Raw genomic sequence first — 18,512 nt, forward strand, 5'->3', positions numbered from 1 at the left:
AAATTCCAATTTTGAAAGAATAGCATGGTAAGAAATAAAGCTAACAGGTATTCTGTTATCCAAAAAATGCCATTTATTTATTTATTTCTTAGCTTTGAGAGAGCGAGCGAGCATGTGTGGGGAAGGGGGTACAGAGGGACAGAGAATCTCCAACAGACTCCCCACCAAGTGCAGAGCCTGATGCAGGGCTCAATCTCACCACCCTGAGATCATGACCTGAGCCGAAACCAAGACTCGGACATTTAACTGACTGGGCCACCCAGGTGCCCGCCATTTATTTTTTTTTTTTTTATGGAAACCGGAGGTTTGTATAAAGAACAACACTAAATAAAGGACAACACTAAATAAAGAAGAAAAATAAGTATTCATTGACTGAGACCTGTCATAAAACCTTTAGCATGCAAAGATGCTAAAAGATGTAATCCTTTTATTGGGAGAGGCAGTTTGGTCAATGAAAACCAGAACACTTAACACTAATTCACTTAGTACATTGTTTACGCCATTCACAAAAACACTACTGCAAACTATGGTACTGGCACAAAAATAGACACATAGATCAATGGAACAGAATAGAAAGTCCAGAAATAAACCCACAATTATTTGGTCAATTACTCTTCAACAAAGGAGGCAAGAATATGCAAGGGGAAAAGGACTGTCTCTTCAACAAATGGTGAAGGGAAAACTGGACAGCTACATGCAAAAGAACTAAACTGCACCACTTTCTTACACCATACACAAAAATACGCTCAAAATGGATGAAAGACCTAAATGTGAGACCTGAAACCATAAAAATTCTTGAAGAGAACACAGGCAGTAATTTCTCTGACACTGGCCATAGCAACATTTTTCTAGATATGTCTCGAGACAAGGGAAATAAAAGCAAAAATAAACTATTAAGAGTACATGAAAATAAAAAGTTTCTGCATAGCAAAGGAAACATTCAACAAAACTAAAAGACAACCTACTGCATGGGAGAAGATATTTGCAAACAACATACGTAATAAAGAGGATAAAGAGTTAGTATTTAAAACATATAAAGAACTTACACAACTCAACACCAAAAATCCAAATAATCCAATTAAAAAATGGGCAGGGGTGACTGGGTGGTGCAGTCAGTTGGGCATCTGACTCTTGGTTTCGGTTCAGGTCATGATCGCGGGGTCATGAGATCAAGCCCTGCATCGGGCTACATGCTCAGCACAGAGTCTGCTTGAGATTCTCTCTGTCCCTCCCCAAACCCCCTCCATGCACCTTCTCTCTCTCAAATAAATTAGTAAATTTTTTTTTTTTAAGATTTATTTATTTGAGAGAGAGAGAAGGAGAGACAGTGAGAGAGTACAAGTGGGGAGGAGAGGGAGAAGCGGGCTCCCTGCAGAGCAAGAGCCCTATGTGGGGCTTGATCCCAGGACCCTGGGATCATGACCCGAGCCGAAGGCAGTTGCTGAACCAACTGAGCCACCCAGGGGCCCCTAGTAAATAAACCGTTAAAAAAAAAAAATGGGCAGAAGACATGAACAGATAGTTCTCCAAAGAAGACATACAGATGCCAACAGACACATCGTCAGGGAAATGCAAATCAAAACTACAATGATATATCACACCCATCAGAATGGCTAGCATCAAAATCACAAGAAACAAGTGTTTCAAGGATGTGGAGAAAAAGGAACCCTCTTGTACTGCTGGTGGGAATGCAAACTGGTGCAGCCAGTGTGGAAAACAGTATGGAGGTTCCTCAAAAAATTAAACATAGAACTACCCTACAATCCCATAATCATACTACTGGGTATTTACCCAAAAAATACAAAAACACTAATTCAAAGGGATACATGCACTCCATGTTTACTGCAGCATCATTTACATCAGCCAAAGTATGGAAGCAGCCCAAGTATCTACCAACAGATGAATGGATAAAGAAGATGTGCAGGAAAATGCCACATTAGCAAGACCAATCAGACGGACACAAGGGATGAAAGCTACTCACCACACCCACTCTACCATGTTTCCTACAGTGCTTTAAATAGTAGCAAAAAATTCCTAATTGATTCCAAAAGCCCGTATCTAAAAGCAAAAGACTTGGAAGTGAAGACGTTTGGGAAGGCAGTCCTCTTACCAGCTGTTCGCCATTGTAGTGACCTTCAATAATTCGATCATAGGAGATTCCAACAGGTATTATCAAGATGTCTGGGATGGTATTAGTAGACAAAGTATCTACCACAACTGACAAAAGTCCTGCCCGAGCACAGGAGGTTTTTCCACTCCTAGAGCGTGTACCTTCCAGAAAAATCTCTAAGAACTGCTGCTGTCGAAGTAGTTCAACTATATGCTGGAATATAAGGAGAATGTAAACCATGAATTCAAGACTACCCAACTTAGAATAAGCTCAGCAAAGTTAAATCTTAAACAAACAAAAACCTGTAACTTCACTACTGACAAAATATTTTACTCACAGGAATAATAGCAAGCCAGCTCCGCCGATGCTGTATTTTGGTGATAACAGAAATAATCAACCCCCATACCCAGACAATAACCACTTAAATAATTACATAGACAACAATTTTTTTTTTTTTAAATCTCAGTCAAGCCTGTTTTTCCTTCTACTGTGATAACTACTGTAAGGGCTTTAAGGGCGATGAGAGAGCGTGCATACCCCATGGAGCAAAGCTCTATAGAGAATATCCTTCCGTCCATCTGGCGTTTCATCCAGCCTCCGACGTATGAAAAAGCCCCCAAGCTTATGGATCAAGGTACTATAAATTGAAGAATGCATCCGTTATTTATAAATAAAAATGTAACAATATTAAATTCCAAGTTACTTCAAAACATATGCCATAGGAATATAAACCACATGTGTTGTTTGAGCTGTTGACAGTGAAAATGTGGATGTTTTTCCATTTTCCATGTTACTGACGTGTTTTAGTCATTTGCATCATTTGTCAGCCTTTAGAATATCACTTCATGTACTGAAGTTCTACTAACCTACTAACATCTGTTCCAAACCAAAAGAAGTTCGTACAATATATTACCCTGCAAAGGTAATGTTACAGATTTTAAGAGGATGATGAAATATTGCTAAATTTGAAAACTGTCAAGGATCTCAGGACACTGACTATTAGACATCCTGAAATCTGCCTTTGGCACATTTACTACAAAATGAATGTGATGTTACAAAAGCTCCTTTGGGGAAATTTCCTCAAGAAAGTACTGCTTAGAGAGTGTCTCTGTAAGACAAGGGTAATTTTATCAAACCAAAACCAAGCATAACCATTTTCCCAAAACATGAAACAAAAATGTGCTTTATGTACACTTACACGGGGATAAAACGATTCTTTTCTCAACCCCATGGTTCTTTCTATGACACTGACAGATTTTGATACTGAGATGAAATTTTATAATATTTAAGGCAACTTTTCCAAATTCAGAGCCTCCTCGTCTTTTCAAATAGAGTGATATTAATATCAATATCAATATATATTTTCACTATCTACTTTCACTCTCTGAGAGCAAAACTATGGAAAAGTTCATAATGAATGAGATGAACCTCCCAGAGAAACCACCCACCCTGAGAAGTGGTTTGTGAACTGGCAGACTGGCGTGAAACAGAAGAAAGCTGCCAATAAACAGGCCAGGTCATCGACCGTCATGCCTGAAGGGAGGATGAGCTAAGCAGCGCCTGGCACAGAGTTCACGAAAAGCAAAGCTGGATTATGAGAAATTATCAATTCTTAACACGCATTTCGATGAGATCCTTCCAGGAGCACCTGCAAGCTGAGACCCTGGAGGGAACAAGTGCAGGAGTTATTCTGATGACAGGAAAGGCAAGCTATTACGGGGCAGGGCCCCGAAGCCCAAAAGGGAACAGTTCTCTTGGCTCTAAGTCTGCGCCCGTTACCAACTTCCTGGTGACTTTCTAATGCAGCTTCCCAGTTTTCCCAGTACTGGGAAGAGGTTCCCAGGACAGTAAACGCAGATATTCTAGTCCCTAGAGAAGCATGTCTGCCCCGCAGGGCTGTACTGCATCGCATTATAGCTGTTTGTTTATATTCCCCAGAGATTACGAACTATTTGAAGGCAAGGACTATGTAACTTCTTCACTCTTGTCTACAGCACAGCTGGGTAAGTATCAGTGACTACACGAATGAACGGCCTCCCTTCAGCTATTCCCATGAGTCCGGTTAGCCACAGAACTGAGCCAATGGATTAGGAAGGAGCTCCTTGGACTGTGAGGCTGAGGATCAGACTTCACAGCACACAAAGGTAATCACGGCTACTTTGTGAGCCCTTATGTGCACAACCCGCCACTCCACTTGCTCTCCAGTTACTGTAAATCCATCCTCCTCATACTCCCTATTGCTCGGAGCTGATGTCACAGATGCTCTCTGCTTTGAAATTTGAACCTGCAATGTCCCCAACTGACTAAACCTACTCCTCACCCATTCCCCATTGGTGATCAGCTCCACTGTCTATCCAGTTCCCTGGTGGTAAATATCTGGGAGTCTTCCTCCCGCAACTCCCCCTCTCTGGACTAGCATTTCGTCTTATAAATTCACCTTACTAAATACTTTTCCACTCTCTGCCTTCCTCACCAAGAGCACCACTACAAATTTTAATTTAAGCTTTCATTATCTTTTGCCTGAACTACTGTAATAGAGTCAGAATTGTTCTAACACCCTGTAATCCAGAATGACTTTTCAAAATGCAAATCTGACCACTTTTCAACTACAGGATACACTCTAAACTCTTGGCTTAAAAACTGTTCTGATCTAGCTCTCCCTATGCAATGACCACTTCTGGGCTCTGATCCTTCCCACTGCATCCTGCATTCTAACCCTACTGAATCGTCTGCCGTTTAGTGGCCGTACCATGCATTTGAGCCTCTTGGCCTCTTCACATACTATTTCCTCTGAATGGAATGCACTGCCTTCTCCTGAAAAACCTCTAAAATATACTTTTTGTGTCATATTATAATTATTATGTGTTTCTAGCACTACTAAATTATCAGGTCAAAGGTAACAGGTATGGTTCTTCTTACTTTATACCATCACCATGACCCATATCCCCACCCCCACCTTCCCTACTGCCAAACCTGATACAGTAATTTGCTATCTCATCTTTCTAATTGCTTTTTAGCCATTTGATAAATATTGCCCATGAAGTTGAGGTATTCACAGTTCACCAAGTATCCCACATAAAACAGAAATAACAGTGATAGTCTTAATGCCTTTTTGTACCTTTCAGATTTTCCACAATAAACATGCATTACTTGTATAATGAAAGCAAAAAAGCTAATGTCATCTCTACAATAACATGTTTCAAAATGTACAATGAAAACACCAAAAATTCAAAATATAATCTTTTCCATACCTTAAATTTCAAAATAAGTTGGTCTTACCTGAAGATGGGAATGTTCAGATTGTTCCCTGAAGCAATGTACGGTGCTTTGATGTTATGGCAGAAGAGAATGAAGGTCAGCAGGAGATAGTCAATATGTGATCTGTGAACTGGTAGAAATATAAGTGGCAAATTCATCTAGTAAAAGAAAAAATGCCAAATTTAAAATTCAAATGTGAATTTCAATCACACTTCACAACTTCATATGTGGTTAGAATCACTCAAACGCTGGCTGATCAATGACTCATTCTTTAAAAACATTTTCCAGTAATATGAACTTCTTCCAATTTAACACTTCCTTAGCTGAAAACAACCACCACCACCACAATAAAAAAAAAAAAAAAAAGAAAAAAGAGTTGGGGAAGGAGAAGTGCAACTGAGAATTCAAGTGGACTTTATGTATCTTCTGAAAGTCAGCCCTGATCATGTCAAAAGAGCAGAGTAAACCCCAAGCTTGGTTTAGCTTGAAATCACGGGAAGTCACTTACTAGCCATGACTGGGAAATCTTTATCTGTGCTTTTATTTTGTCACTTACAAATATGGATTGTTCTATCTAATTTCAGAGCTGTTGCAAGGTAACTTGCAAAAGGAATCCAGCACATTACTGGTAGGTCCTCCTTTACTCACCCCTCCCTAAATGCACAGCTACTGTGCTCATGTCACATGGGGGAAATCTTCCAAATGGGTTGGATGCACACAGCACACAAGAGAACATTTCCATACAAAAGAACTCTAAAAATCACTCCACAAACATGGGGACCACAGAATGACAGATCACACAAAATTCTTGCCTCAGTTGCAGCTTTAACCATCTCAAGTTGGCCTTTGTGAATCTGAATATTCCAAAAGAAGCTGTTGAACAGTTTGAGCAACACCCATCCCGTCAGTCTAAAAGGAGAGAAAAAAAAAAAAAGAAATTCGAATGTATATACATACATTTAGAGAGAGTTGACTTTTGTCTACTTAAGTTTCTGAACCTACAACCGAAAAGTACTTGTAAGTGACTTATATGTGTATGTCTGTACCTGAACTACTGAATTAAAGAGCTGACTTTTACATGCACACTTATAGATACATGTATTTATTATAGACTAAAATCTTACATTTCTATATATCTATTTATTACAGACTAAAATCTTACATTTCACTCAAATAGCACACTTTACACTTCAGAAGCAAATTATTAACGGAATACTTAGGTGAGCAGAAAGCCGTATAAAACCACTACCTTTAAGATATGGATATGTGAAACCCAGCTCACAAGTCTAGAGATAAGTCAGCAGTCATATAAGGGCTGCTATCGATTAACAAAGATTAAGGCACCTTAAAGCCTACCACAGGGCTACTTTCCATGGAAGTTGAATAAGAATATAAGGAGTTTGGGGCACCTGGGTGGCTCAGTTGGTTAAGCATCTGCCTTCAGCTCAGGTCATGATCACAGGGTCCTGGGATCGAGTCCCACATGGGATCGAGTCCCTCATCGGACTCCCTGCTCAGCAGGGAGTCTGCTTCTCCCTCTACCCTTCCCCCCTGCTCGTGATCTCTCAAATAAATAAAATCTTAAAAAATAAAAATAAATAAAAAATAAATAAAATAAAAAGGAGTTTTAACAACAGAATATGTCCAAACTTCCTCTGGACCAAAACCATTGTGCTAGGAGAGTCTAATGGTTCAGTCCCTGTTTGCTCAAAATAGGATGGCTCTCACTGAAAACTCTGTGCTTTGCCTCCTAATACCTGATCATTGTTGGGGAGACAGTGGCAACCATTTCTTGAAGGATCCTTTTGGCTTTCTTTTTCACTTTATTGATGGCTTTTGATTGCTGCTGAGCAGAACCATCAGGGTTTAATTCAGCAGCCACTTCCGCAATTGCCTCTTGCACTCTGGAAAACAGAAAGACAATGTAACTGGTTCTATGCTACATTCTGCATTCAGTATTTTCTAAATCATAGCTATAAGTCACAAAACAAAATGTATCTTCTTAAAATGTGATTAACATGAAAATAAGCTCAAATTAGATATGTTTTATCTGGCTGCCTAATAAATATTAAGGATATTATATTCCTAAATCAATGAATCCCTGAAGAATCTGGAAGGCAGCTTTAAGAATTTAACTCAAATTCACTGGGTAACAGCTACAGGAATTTGAATGTTCCAGGTATGTTGCGCGGGATACAAAGTTACACTCTAGCAGAGGGGAGGGAAAGAAAGGTTATTGCTTTAGGCATATAACTCAGAGGTATCCAAAGCCCACTGCCAAAGTAATGTGTGATTTTTCTTTTAAAGACCTAATTTATTACTCATTTACATAGTGACTTTATTAGTAGAACTATATGTAAAACTCCCTAGGAGGGATCAGAGAGGGGCATAAATATTTACAAGTGTTTTCCATATCAACCCAGTAATTTAAGAAAGCTCAAGATTAAAACAACACAGAGTAATAAGCAGTGAAGTAAGAGGTAAGATTTAATCCAGTTTTGTAAATTTTCCATGTGACTCAGGGAAGAACACATGAGGTTAAACCTCCTTAAATCACATTTAATATCGTAGTTACGAGTCAAAACCTCTGGATGGAATGAAACATAATTGAAGGTTTTTACCTAGAAAACAGAATATACAATAACCCAAAGGAGTTTCAAATAATTACGTTTTCTCCCACTGTTGCTACTGATTTTAGACTAGTACACAGCAAAACCGCATATAACCCCATAATTCATTAATACAAAAGTCCAATTCCACAGGTTGCTGATGCACCTTAGCCCATTCCTTTAATACCTTTATTTCAATCTGGCCAGGAATGTTTTTACAAGTAATTGAGAAGATAATTAAATCTCCATTATCAACTACTTATTCATTCATTCAGTATTTATTGAGTACCTACTACATGCCACCACCGTTCGGTCCTTAACAACCACACTACAGGGTTTCTAAGCAGTCTTTCAAACCACTCTGGTCTCTGGCTCCCCAAATCCAGATAGAGGTCTACCATGGTGACACCAAATAAGGTGGATCAGAGACCAACCTTCATGCAAACTCTCATATTCTAACGCCTAAACTTGAGAATGATTTATTTCCCCACTCCATCTGAGTTCCAGTCAGTCTCTCCCATTTGTAAGTAAGCTCTTCTGAGAGCGAGGACAGAATCTTATTCTCTTAAAATTTCTAGTAAGGATTTCCTAGCACAAGAATTTGTGCCTAGGTACTCACAAACTGACAGAAATATCAAATGTGTTTCCCTTTTGGCTATAATGATAAGAAACACAATGTCCCAAACATTCGTATTACAGAAAACTTAACAGAGAACTGGAAATATGTTCATCTCTGAATTCCGACTCTCACATATTAGAAACCCATTCGATTGTTAATGCATAAAACAAGACTGCTATTCCCAAAACCATCTGTTCTCCTACTTTTCCTTGCTTTCCTTTGGAGTTTAACATTTAACATTTGGAAATGGAAATCCCTCTTGAGACAGAGTCCCAGAGAAAGTAAAGGTTAATAAAGGCAGGCAATTCCTACCCCACTTCCCCCCCCAACCCCCCACCTCTTCCCTTTATAACAGCATCCCCACCCTTACCTACTGCTGTTCAGTACATTTTCAGCCACATTGGTGGCAAACATGCCTTTATGGACATCTCGCTCTTGAACAAAAAGCACGTAAGAAAGACGTCTTGCAAGCCATCCTCTGTGCCTGCAACGTGAAAAGGACTTAGCAGAGAAGTAGTCTAGGAACATCTACAACAAATTGCTTGACTCGTACAGTAGTTTCCTGCTATAAAAACAAAGCCTTGTTTCATCTATTCCTGAAATTTGGTGTTCTCCTTTAGCAAATTCTCCTTAGTAGTTCAGGAAGATCCATGCAATTTCATTCCTGATTTCTTTCGTGTACACTCAACTAAAATTTAAACTTGGAATTTGTGCACTAAAATGCTTGGATGGTGTTACTCTGCCAATAATAAATCAAATATAAAAACAAAAGAAATAAAGTTTTACTTTATTAATACATTTTTTAAAAGCAAGTATGTTGAATGCTATATATATATGTAACTTATAGCTATGAGCTATAAAAAGATAATTCAGAAGTCTTTTCTACATGAAGGGCTAATTTTTTATTAAAGGTAATTTTTTTTTTATCTAAGGTAATCACTGACTCTGACAAAGCTGATTAGTTGACAGAAGTCAAGGATAACTAACGTATGGTCTAAACATTTGTACACTGGGCTTATGAAGCCAGAAGTTCTTACCTTTCCCCCGCCCCCAACATTTGACATATCTAAGGGATAGGACGTATTCCCATTGTTGTTGGTAACTACGTGTTACTTATATGGGGGCTTGGGACAGAGACCTCAGAATAACAATGTTACAAACCTTCATATGCAATGATTTGAAACCATTTGTAATGATTATTTAATGCCTCATTATCATTTCACCCATAAAGACACTCAAATAGACAGATTTCAAATATAAATTCATGAATTCTGAAAAGCTCTCAGTTAAGGAAAAGTAACTGGAGGAAGAATTGTTGATGAATCACTTGTTCCTTCATCTCTTTTCCTGACATTCTCTTTTTCTACCTCCTTTCCTTTGTCTCAATTCTCTGCAAACCTGACCCACTATGTTAAGTGTTTAATTCTAAATTCTTCCTTGAGCGAACACTTTCACAATTGTTATTGGAATGTGCAAAGTCCCAGCTCTTGATGAAATCCTTCTGTAATGGATTGAAAGCGGTGTGTGTGTCTGTGTGTGTGTGTGTGTCTGTGTGTGTGTGTGTGTGTGCTTAAAAGTGTCTAGGCTTTGCTTCATGTAACACACAGAGAAGTGAAGTAGCCAGCTCAACTGCACAGGCAGGTCATCACGCGGATTGGTTTCAAATCACCTAGTCAGTACAGTGTAGGTTTTTTTTCTTAAATGCTTTCAACTGGGGACAACAAATGAATCCTTTGGCTTGATACATAAAATGGCGACTTACATAAACAAGAGACTCTATGAGATCCCTTAGGATCTTAAGTTAAAAAAGGGAGAAAAAATATCAGGGGGCCAGAATTGCTCCTCTCTCCTTTAAATTTAAAAGAGAGAGAGGGGGAGGGAGAAGGGTAGCATGGGATGGGGAAAAAATATGTCCCTTGACTTTGGTTCTATTAAAAAAAAAAAACACTTTTATATGCAGGTATTGTCATGCTCACTTATTATCTCATCACCAAAATATGATCAGTAACATCAGAAAGCCTTCAAATTTACATATTTGACTTCTTGGATCAATTTTCACAGAATTTCAAGCATGTCTCTCATCACCTGAACCTACTGCTGACCTATTCCAGGCATTTACTCTTAGAACTAAGTAGAAGGACTGGCAGCGTTTTTGGCTGCCATTCTCTCCTGCCTCACAGACATTCACACAACCTCCCCTCCCCCCTCCCTTATCCCCTAGCCTAGATTCACATAAAACAAAGCCTCTTTTCTCTCACTGGGATGCCTAACAGCCCATCCCCAAGTGCCTGACGTCTGGAAGAATTCTAAAGAAAGTCTTAAGCTAGTAATAAAATGAAAGAACATTTGCTCAATACAGGAACACATCTTCTAAAACTCCACAGATTAGGTTGATTTCAATTTTTAAGCATAAAATAATAATAAATCATAAGACATTCAAACTTACCCTTTCCTCAGACAAATCTTTATCACGTTTTGGCACACTTCAGATATAAAATCAATATGCAAATAAAAAGAGAAAGCTATAAGTGATATCTACACTCTCATGAAATAGTTACTATATAATTACATAGTAGTAATAGTAACCAGTCTCTCAGGGGGCTGTGCTACTTCCAATTTTTAGATAAGGCCTCTTGTGTCAGAAGCTCAATTCTATTAATTCTCAAAAAGATGAAGAAATTCCTCTTAGAGTACATCCCTTGATTATTATAGTTTTTCTTTTGAGATGTATTAGAAATAAAAGAAATTTCTTTTTACCTTGTGTGAGTTTCATTGATATAAATAACATTCCGCAAACCCAAAGATGGGATACTGGAGTTGAAAAATTTATCCTACATGAAACAAAATAAATGTAGAACATAAGTATACAACTGGATGGCTGGTGAAGAGCTCACATTACTACTTCTTTTTTTTTTTTAAGATTTTATTTATTTGAGAGAGAGAGAGCACAAGCTGGGGGGAGAGGCAGGGGGAGAGGCACAGGGAGAGGGAGAAGGAGACTCCCCACTGAGCAGGGAGCCTGCCTTGGGGCTCGATCTCAAGACCCTGAGATCATGACCTGAGCTAAAGGCAGATGCTTAACCGACTGAGCCACCCAGGCGTCCCACATTACTACTTCTTGATAACTTTCATAACTCAAGTATAAAGTTAAGCACTGCTTCAAAAATCTAAGTGATGAAGAAAAATGTTTTATTGAAAAGTACTTTTTAGTCTTCAAAGAAGGTCACAAACTCAGAATTAAGGCTTACCACGTTGCAGAGGAAACTGTGCCTCCCTTTCCTGCCTCACTCCCTACCTCCAACCCAAAAGAGTTGAAGCTACTGAGAGCTTATTAAATCATTGACAGGAATATTGGAGATTTCAGTATTCCCCAAATGCAAAAATACCATGCTAAGTACCATGTAGTTATCATTAGATTATTAAATCCGGCAATAATCCTGACACAATAATTATTGTCCCCATTTTACAGATAGGAAAATTGAGGCTGATGGAGGTTCTAAGATTCAAATCTACATCTTGCTCTAAAGAGTACAGTCTTTATTTCTCTAAAATGACTGTTTACTTAATTGGAAAATGTACAGCTAAAGGTCGCTCTCTTTACAGGAAAACTTAAAGGATAACTCAGAGAGAGTTCTTCTGGAAAGAGAAAGTCTGTAGCTTTATCAGTGTGGACAAAAAGGTAAACATTCCATAAATAAATGCTGGGAAAGCATAATGTACCTTCAACAGAAGATATAAAAATATTTACTTGGAATCTCTTTAGAGATAAGGAAAACAGGGTATCAGAGAAAGGGTAGCAAATATCAAAAAATTACTATGAAAGTACTGTTTAAAATTATTTTAAATAAACATGCCACGGAAGAACTTTAAGATCAAGTTCAACTCCATCAGGTATTGTATTTAAGCAAAAATCAATTATTTACTATACAACTCATCCATGCCCACCCCAAAACACCCCCCCACCACCACCACCAAATAATTTCCTATACTCTCTCCTGACGCCTGGGTGGCTCAGTCAGTTGAGCTTCAGACTCTTGGTTTCGGCTCAGGTCGTGATCTCAGGGTCCTGGGATCAAGCCTCGTTGGGCTCTGTGCTCAGCACAGAATCTGCCTGGGACTTTCTCTCCCTCTCCTTCTGCCCCTTCCCCATGTTCGTGCATGTGTTCACTTCCTCTCTCTCAAATAAATAAATCTTTTAAAAAAAGAATACATTAAAGTCAAGGTATTATTTTGACTTTTTAAGGATTTGAAATTAGAATTAGATGAGATGCCAGTCTAAAAAGAAAAGCCACATGATCATTTATTTAAATTTTTATTTCTACTGGCCTATTAATCTGAACTGGCCTTACTCCTAGACTATAAATATCATGGTCCTTCAATTCTACCAAATTCCTGCAACAAGGCGCTTGTGATTTAAAAGGAACAATATTTATAATTAAGAATATTTAACATAAATTGCTTGGGTCCCACACAAATCTTTCCCAAGTTAGTGAATCCCTTTACACCAGACTCAGAATTCTACTTCCTAAGCCAACCCTGAGTAGAAAATTCACACAGCACAGTCAGCTACCCACACAGGTCATAAGCAATGTCTATAAATGAAAGGCACTCAAAATGGCAGAATTTCTGTCCTGATAACTGGCCCATCCCAGAGAGAGTTAACATCCAGGTATACCTTTTAAAAGGTAACTCTACTGCCCAAGAACACAGCCACTTCGATTCTACATTCCTGGGCTAATTCATCCCTCTAGCAAATTACCAACAAAAGCTTGCCTTTCATCCAACTGACTCTTTTCAAATACTACACTGTAATGTGAAAGATTTTGCATGACATGTGTTTGCTTCACCAAAATACAAACAAACCCACACATACTCTATTTAAAATCTTCAGCCTAACATTTTATTTTTTAAAGATTTTATTTATTTATTTGAGAGAGAGAGAGAGAGAGTACGCACGCATGTGTGCTTGAGCAAGCAGGAGCAGGGGGAGAGGGGCAGAGGGAGAGGGAGAAGCAGACTCGACTCAGGACTTGATCCCAGGACCCTGAGGTCACCACCTGAGTTAAAGGCAGAGGTTTAACTGACTCAGCCACACGGGCACCCCTTATTTTATGTTTTAAAAAGATTTTATTTATTTATTTATTGGGGGGGGGTAAAGAGAGAAAGAGAAAATCTCAAGCAGACTCCATGCTGAGCACAGAGCCCGATGCACAGCTCCATCTCACAACCCTGAGATCATGACCTGAGCAGAAATCAGGAGTCGGACGCCTATCTGACTGAGCCACCCAGGCACCCCAATCCTAACATTTTAGTAACCATCCTTCAATATAATAGTCAACAGATACTCACCCTCCCTACCCATCCCCCCGCAACAGAAACTTAGCAAAAGGAGAGTAGGGTAAAGCCACAGCTTTAAAACTTCACTCTGTCCTGCTATCTCTTACACATCTCACTAGGGTTTTAACAGTGAGTCAAAAGTTCAGTATCTAGAAGTTCTATGAAGGTTCCCATCAACTCTTTAGAATTAAGGAGGGCATGTGATCGATGAGCACTGGGTGTTAAGCAACTAATGAATCACTGAACACTACATCAAAAACTCATGATGTACTATGTGTTGGCTAATTGAACTTAAAAAATAAAAAAATAAAAAAAGAAGAGAGATCTAAAAGTAAGATCTACTCTTCCCCTAAAGTCATACTAAACTAAAAAAAGAACCAGGGCGCCTGGGTGGCTCAGTTAAGTGGCTGGCTTCAGCTCAGGTCACGATTCCAGGGTCCTGGGATTGAGCCCTGTGTTGGGCTCCCTGCTCAGCAGGGAGTCTGCTTCTCCCCCTGCCCCTCCCCCTCCTCCTGCTCTCTCTCTCTCTCTCAAGTGTGTACCCATTCTCTCTCTCTCAAATAAATAAAATCTTAAAAAAAAAACTAAAAAAGCATGAAATTATCACTTAGCATCAACTGTTTGACCAATATTTACTGAATAAATGAATGGAAAGAAAAACTGAGTCAACACCATTACTTGGAATATTTGGTTTATAAACATGGGCCTAAGTTCTAAAAATGAATTAAGTCCATTAAGACTACCCAATAATAAAATTCACACAAAGTTGGAATTTCACTGTTTATTAAAGGTCAACAAGCATTAACATTCTTACCCAGCTCTGGGGAGTACAGGAATAACAACATCTTCCAACAAATGGCCTTTTCCGGCTCATTAGGCTTTCTTTCCATTTTAAGGTTGCAGATCTGAAGACAGTAGATCTGAAACCACACTCACCCTAAAAAACGTTAATGGAAAAAAAAAAGTGTCTGAATGGCAGGAGAACTGTATTTGTCCACTTGATCTCTAAAACTAAGATATTTCAGATAGACGAGAAACCTAGACTTAGGTTTCTTTTGGTAGTGTAAGTTTCTCAGAGTGATTTTCCTTTATGGTACTCCCCTCCATCATCAACACTTGGAACAAAACTTGGAACATAAGCAAAATTTGAGCACCTGAGAATAGTAATAACTAGCAAGGACTACCACACACTCAGAGGTTCAAAAACAGTTTTACAAGGTTAAACAGCCCATGACAGCAGCAGGATGAATAAAACCAGACTCCCGGATCCATATGCTAACAGTTAATCTTATTCCTCTTCAATCACGGATTCCCGCAAAAGCACTACAAGCCTTACTCAGTAAGCAAGTTGTTATGCACAGCTTAAAATATTTTCCTTTAAATAAAAAACAAGGTAAACTTATATAACATTCTTTTATCCTGACAACAGAGTTTAAAAGCTGGAATTCTTATCATAGCTGTATGTACTGTCCAATTAGGGTCAAATTCTGCTCCTCTGTTCTAAACATTTTGCTCATTGAGTTCATTAGTTGCTCATATCCCACTGATACAACATTCTCAAAACTAAGCAAAAAAACCCCAAAACTCCGACATCATTTTTATATAAAGCAGATAGTGTTCAAGAAATATTTTAAACATGCCATGTTATGTCAAAATGGAAAAAAAATACAAGAAAATGCATGTCCTTTGAATTGAGATTCATACTAAAATTTATTTTTATTTTTTAAAAAAACTTTATTTCCATTACAAAATTCATACTTATTATGGAAAATAGATACAGAAAGTATAAGTACACCACCCAAAACAACTCGTAGGTTTTTCTATGCAAAGTATTTTGCTTTTAACACAATCACTATGCTTAAATATCCCACCCAATTTTTTCTTCCCAATTAACACAAAACCATTAGAATGTTTAAATATTAGGCTCCATAAACATATCTTCTAACAGCTGGAGGCAGTTTCTGTAGCTATTAACCTCTATTTGATCCTATGTTGCTTCCAGCTACCTTCATAAACAACACTGAAACAACCATCTTTAGGCTGAATGTTTCTAACCTGTATTAAACTTACCCATTCCTCATTTGCATGCTTACATCGACCAACACTGTATTCTGATGAATTTGGCAAATAAGAAACATCTATTGTGCCAAGGGTCAGTGCAGATTCATCCATGTCACAAGAAGCAACTCCCAAATCATGTGCTATAAAAAATATACATCATTTAAATTAATGACTAATCCAGACAGTAAAGACCAAAACTCAAAATTCTGACCTCGACATTATTTTGCTCCATCATAGGATGTCAAATGAACTACTGGTGGACGTCTACCATGTTTAGTCAATGTGTAAAAGCATACTTTGATGTGTTTAAACTCAACAGCTCTGGTAGACTGTTCTGATTTTTTTTTTAAATCAACATTTGTATCTTTAGATTTCCTGAACAAAATAGCCATGAATGTGCAAGGGTAAATAACACCTTATTTCAGGTAGGTGACAAAGAATTATTTCATTTGCATTAATAACTGAATAGTTCCTGGGAGGATGAAGGTATGTGTTTATTTAATTAAATAGAAGTTACCTGTATGCGCACAAGTAGATGATTTTTTTAAATTATGTGCTGGGAATTTCTGGTCATACATACTATGCAATATAAAAATGGTGAAGGCAAAGAGGGCACCTCTAAAGTTTCCCACTCAAAGTGAATTAAACTCTCAATTTTCTTGTGATGCCTTAAATGCAACGATATTTGCACTTTTAATATTTACAAAGCTCTAAATCAAAACTATACCATCTTGAAATATCTGATTTAAAAATTTTCATCCTTGGCGTGCCTGGGTGGCTCAGTTGTTAAGCAGCTGCCTTCTGCTCAGATCACGGTCCCAGGGTCCTGGGATGGAGCCCCACATCAGACTCCCTGCTAGGTGGGAAGCCTGCTTCTCCCTCCCCCACTCCCGCTGCTTGTGTTCCCTCTCTCGCGGTGTCTCTCTGTCAAATAAATAAATAAAATCTTTTTTTAAATAAATAAAGTTTTCATCCTTTTCAATAAGCCTTTTCGTACCCTAAGGGAAAATTTCATTAACAGTGAACTGCTAAAAACAAAACAAAACAAAACCAAAAAAAACAGCGATTAACCTAAAATATAAAAACTCCCTAACATAATTCTCAAATTGCTTTAGCTTTTGGCTATTTCTCACCCTGCCTTAAATTACTCCTTTAAAACTCTGAAAGGTCACGTCCAGGGTAACAGTGTTACTCCCCATATGGGTTTGCTGCGGTAACTATTATTCTCAGCACAACCGTATCGTCCTTAGCAATTTAACATGACATCAACCTAACATAATAGGCCAGTTGAGAGAAGAGTAAAGCAATGCACCTGGCAGGAAAGCTCTTCACTATTATGAAATAAATCAGCTATCAGTTTCACACGCAGAATGTAGCTGCAACACGGGGAGCCCCGTTGCTGCCTGAGAAAAAGAAGTTGCTGCTGGCCCCAGCGACGGGAGTAGTGGAAGGAGAGAGTCCGGTGCCAATAGGAAGTCACGGTTCGCTCCTCCCTCCCTACAGCGTTTATCCAAGGTCAAGAAGTAAAACAAAATCTGGAGGCGCCAAACTATAAGCTGAGGGGAACTAACTCCGTTTTAAAGGAACAGAGATAGGAGGATCAGCTCTGAAGCCAAACATACCCAAGTTCGAATCCCCCACTGCTGACTATCTGCGTGTCTTTGAACAAGTTGGTTAACTTCTACGCCTTGGTTTCCCCATCTGGAAAATGGGCATATGATAGATCTTACCTCCTGGGGTTGCTGGGAGGGCTGCACAGTACCTAAAAACCGCCTAACATAGTGTCTGGCACACGATGTGCGCTCAGGCCAATCATTGGTTAAGTGTCATGGGATTGTCCCCAGCACCAGCTGCTCGCAAAGCACCCCAGCTGCCCGAAAGCCAATGCCCCCACGATCCCTTCAGGTGCATAGGCTACTCAGTCCACAGGAACTTCCCTCCTCCCCAGGGGAGCCCATGCCGCAGCCCGGTCTCCCGACCCCCACCCGGCACGAGCCGGGCCCATTTCTCAGGGGGGAATCCTGGAGCTCCGGGGAGGTGGACAACCTGCCGGCGTGGCGCCGGGTCCAGCGGAGAGGGCGACGACGCACCTATCGCGGCGCTCCGGGCCCGAGCAGCTTCCCGCAGCCGCTCTCGCCCTCGCGGTCCGCACTCCGCAGCTCCGCCGGCTCCGGCTTCCGCTCCTGCAGCCGCCGGCACTTCGAGTCTCGGCCGGTGCTGCTGCAAGGTCGCGGCCCGATGACGCAAACGGCGCCCGCGAGTGAGCGGAGCCTCGGCGAGTCCGCGGCCCCGGGCTGGGCGGGGGGCTGCCGGGGGCTGGGGCGGGGGGGGCTCCGCGTGCGGATCGGAGCGGAACGTGTGCACACCAGGGGACCAGTGGGGCCAATAATGGAGTGTGTGTGCCTAATCGAACGGGTGCTCCGCCTAGGCGCTGAGTCACGTGAGGGTGTTGTGCGCGCGCGCCTGCGCGCTCGTGCACGTGCGCCTGAGGCTGCTTTGTGTCAATTCTGCCCATCTG

General features: G+C 39.8%; 1 protein-coding gene across 6 annotated transcripts in view; it reads right to left on the reverse strand.

Annotated features, from left to right (window-relative positions):
• GPAM (glycerol-3-phosphate acyltransferase, mitochondrial) overlaps positions 1-18,307 on the reverse strand; it is a 33,857-nt gene extending 15,550 nt beyond the window's left edge. The window contains exons 1-10 of one of the 6 annotated variants that reach the window (XM_032423148.1): positions 18,085-18,307; positions 16,004-16,134; positions 14,748-14,870; positions 11,354-11,427; positions 8,967-9,080; positions 7,126-7,272; positions 6,181-6,277; positions 5,390-5,526; positions 2,648-2,747; positions 2,111-2,323 (exon numbers count right to left, since the gene is read on the reverse strand). In XM_032423148.1, the coding sequence (XP_032279039.1) occupies positions 2,111-2,323; positions 2,648-2,747; positions 5,390-5,526; positions 6,181-6,277; positions 7,126-7,272; positions 8,967-9,080; positions 11,354-11,427; positions 14,748-14,870; positions 16,004-16,105 (1,107 nt within the window). In that variant the 5' untranslated portion in view covers positions 16,106-16,134; positions 18,085-18,307. Of the gene's footprint in view, positions 1-2,110; positions 2,324-2,647; positions 2,748-5,389; positions 5,527-6,180; positions 6,278-7,125; positions 7,273-8,966; positions 9,081-11,042; positions 11,080-11,353; positions 11,428-14,747; positions 14,871-16,003; positions 16,135-17,306; positions 17,592-17,616; positions 17,694-17,724; positions 18,016-18,040 lie in introns of those variants that run through there. The other 5 variants (XM_032423149.1, XM_032423152.1, XM_032423150.1 and 2 more) reach the window with 5 other exon arrangements.
• Positions 18,308-18,512: the final 205 nt, after the last annotated feature.

The sequence above is a fragment of the Phoca vitulina genome, unplaced genomic scaffold (assembly GCF_004348235.1).
Source record: "Phoca vitulina isolate PV1807 unplaced genomic scaffold, GSC_HSeal_1.0 scaffold28, whole genome shotgun sequence".
Classification (NCBI taxonomy): Eukaryota; Metazoa; Chordata; class Mammalia; order Carnivora; family Phocidae; genus Phoca; species Phoca vitulina.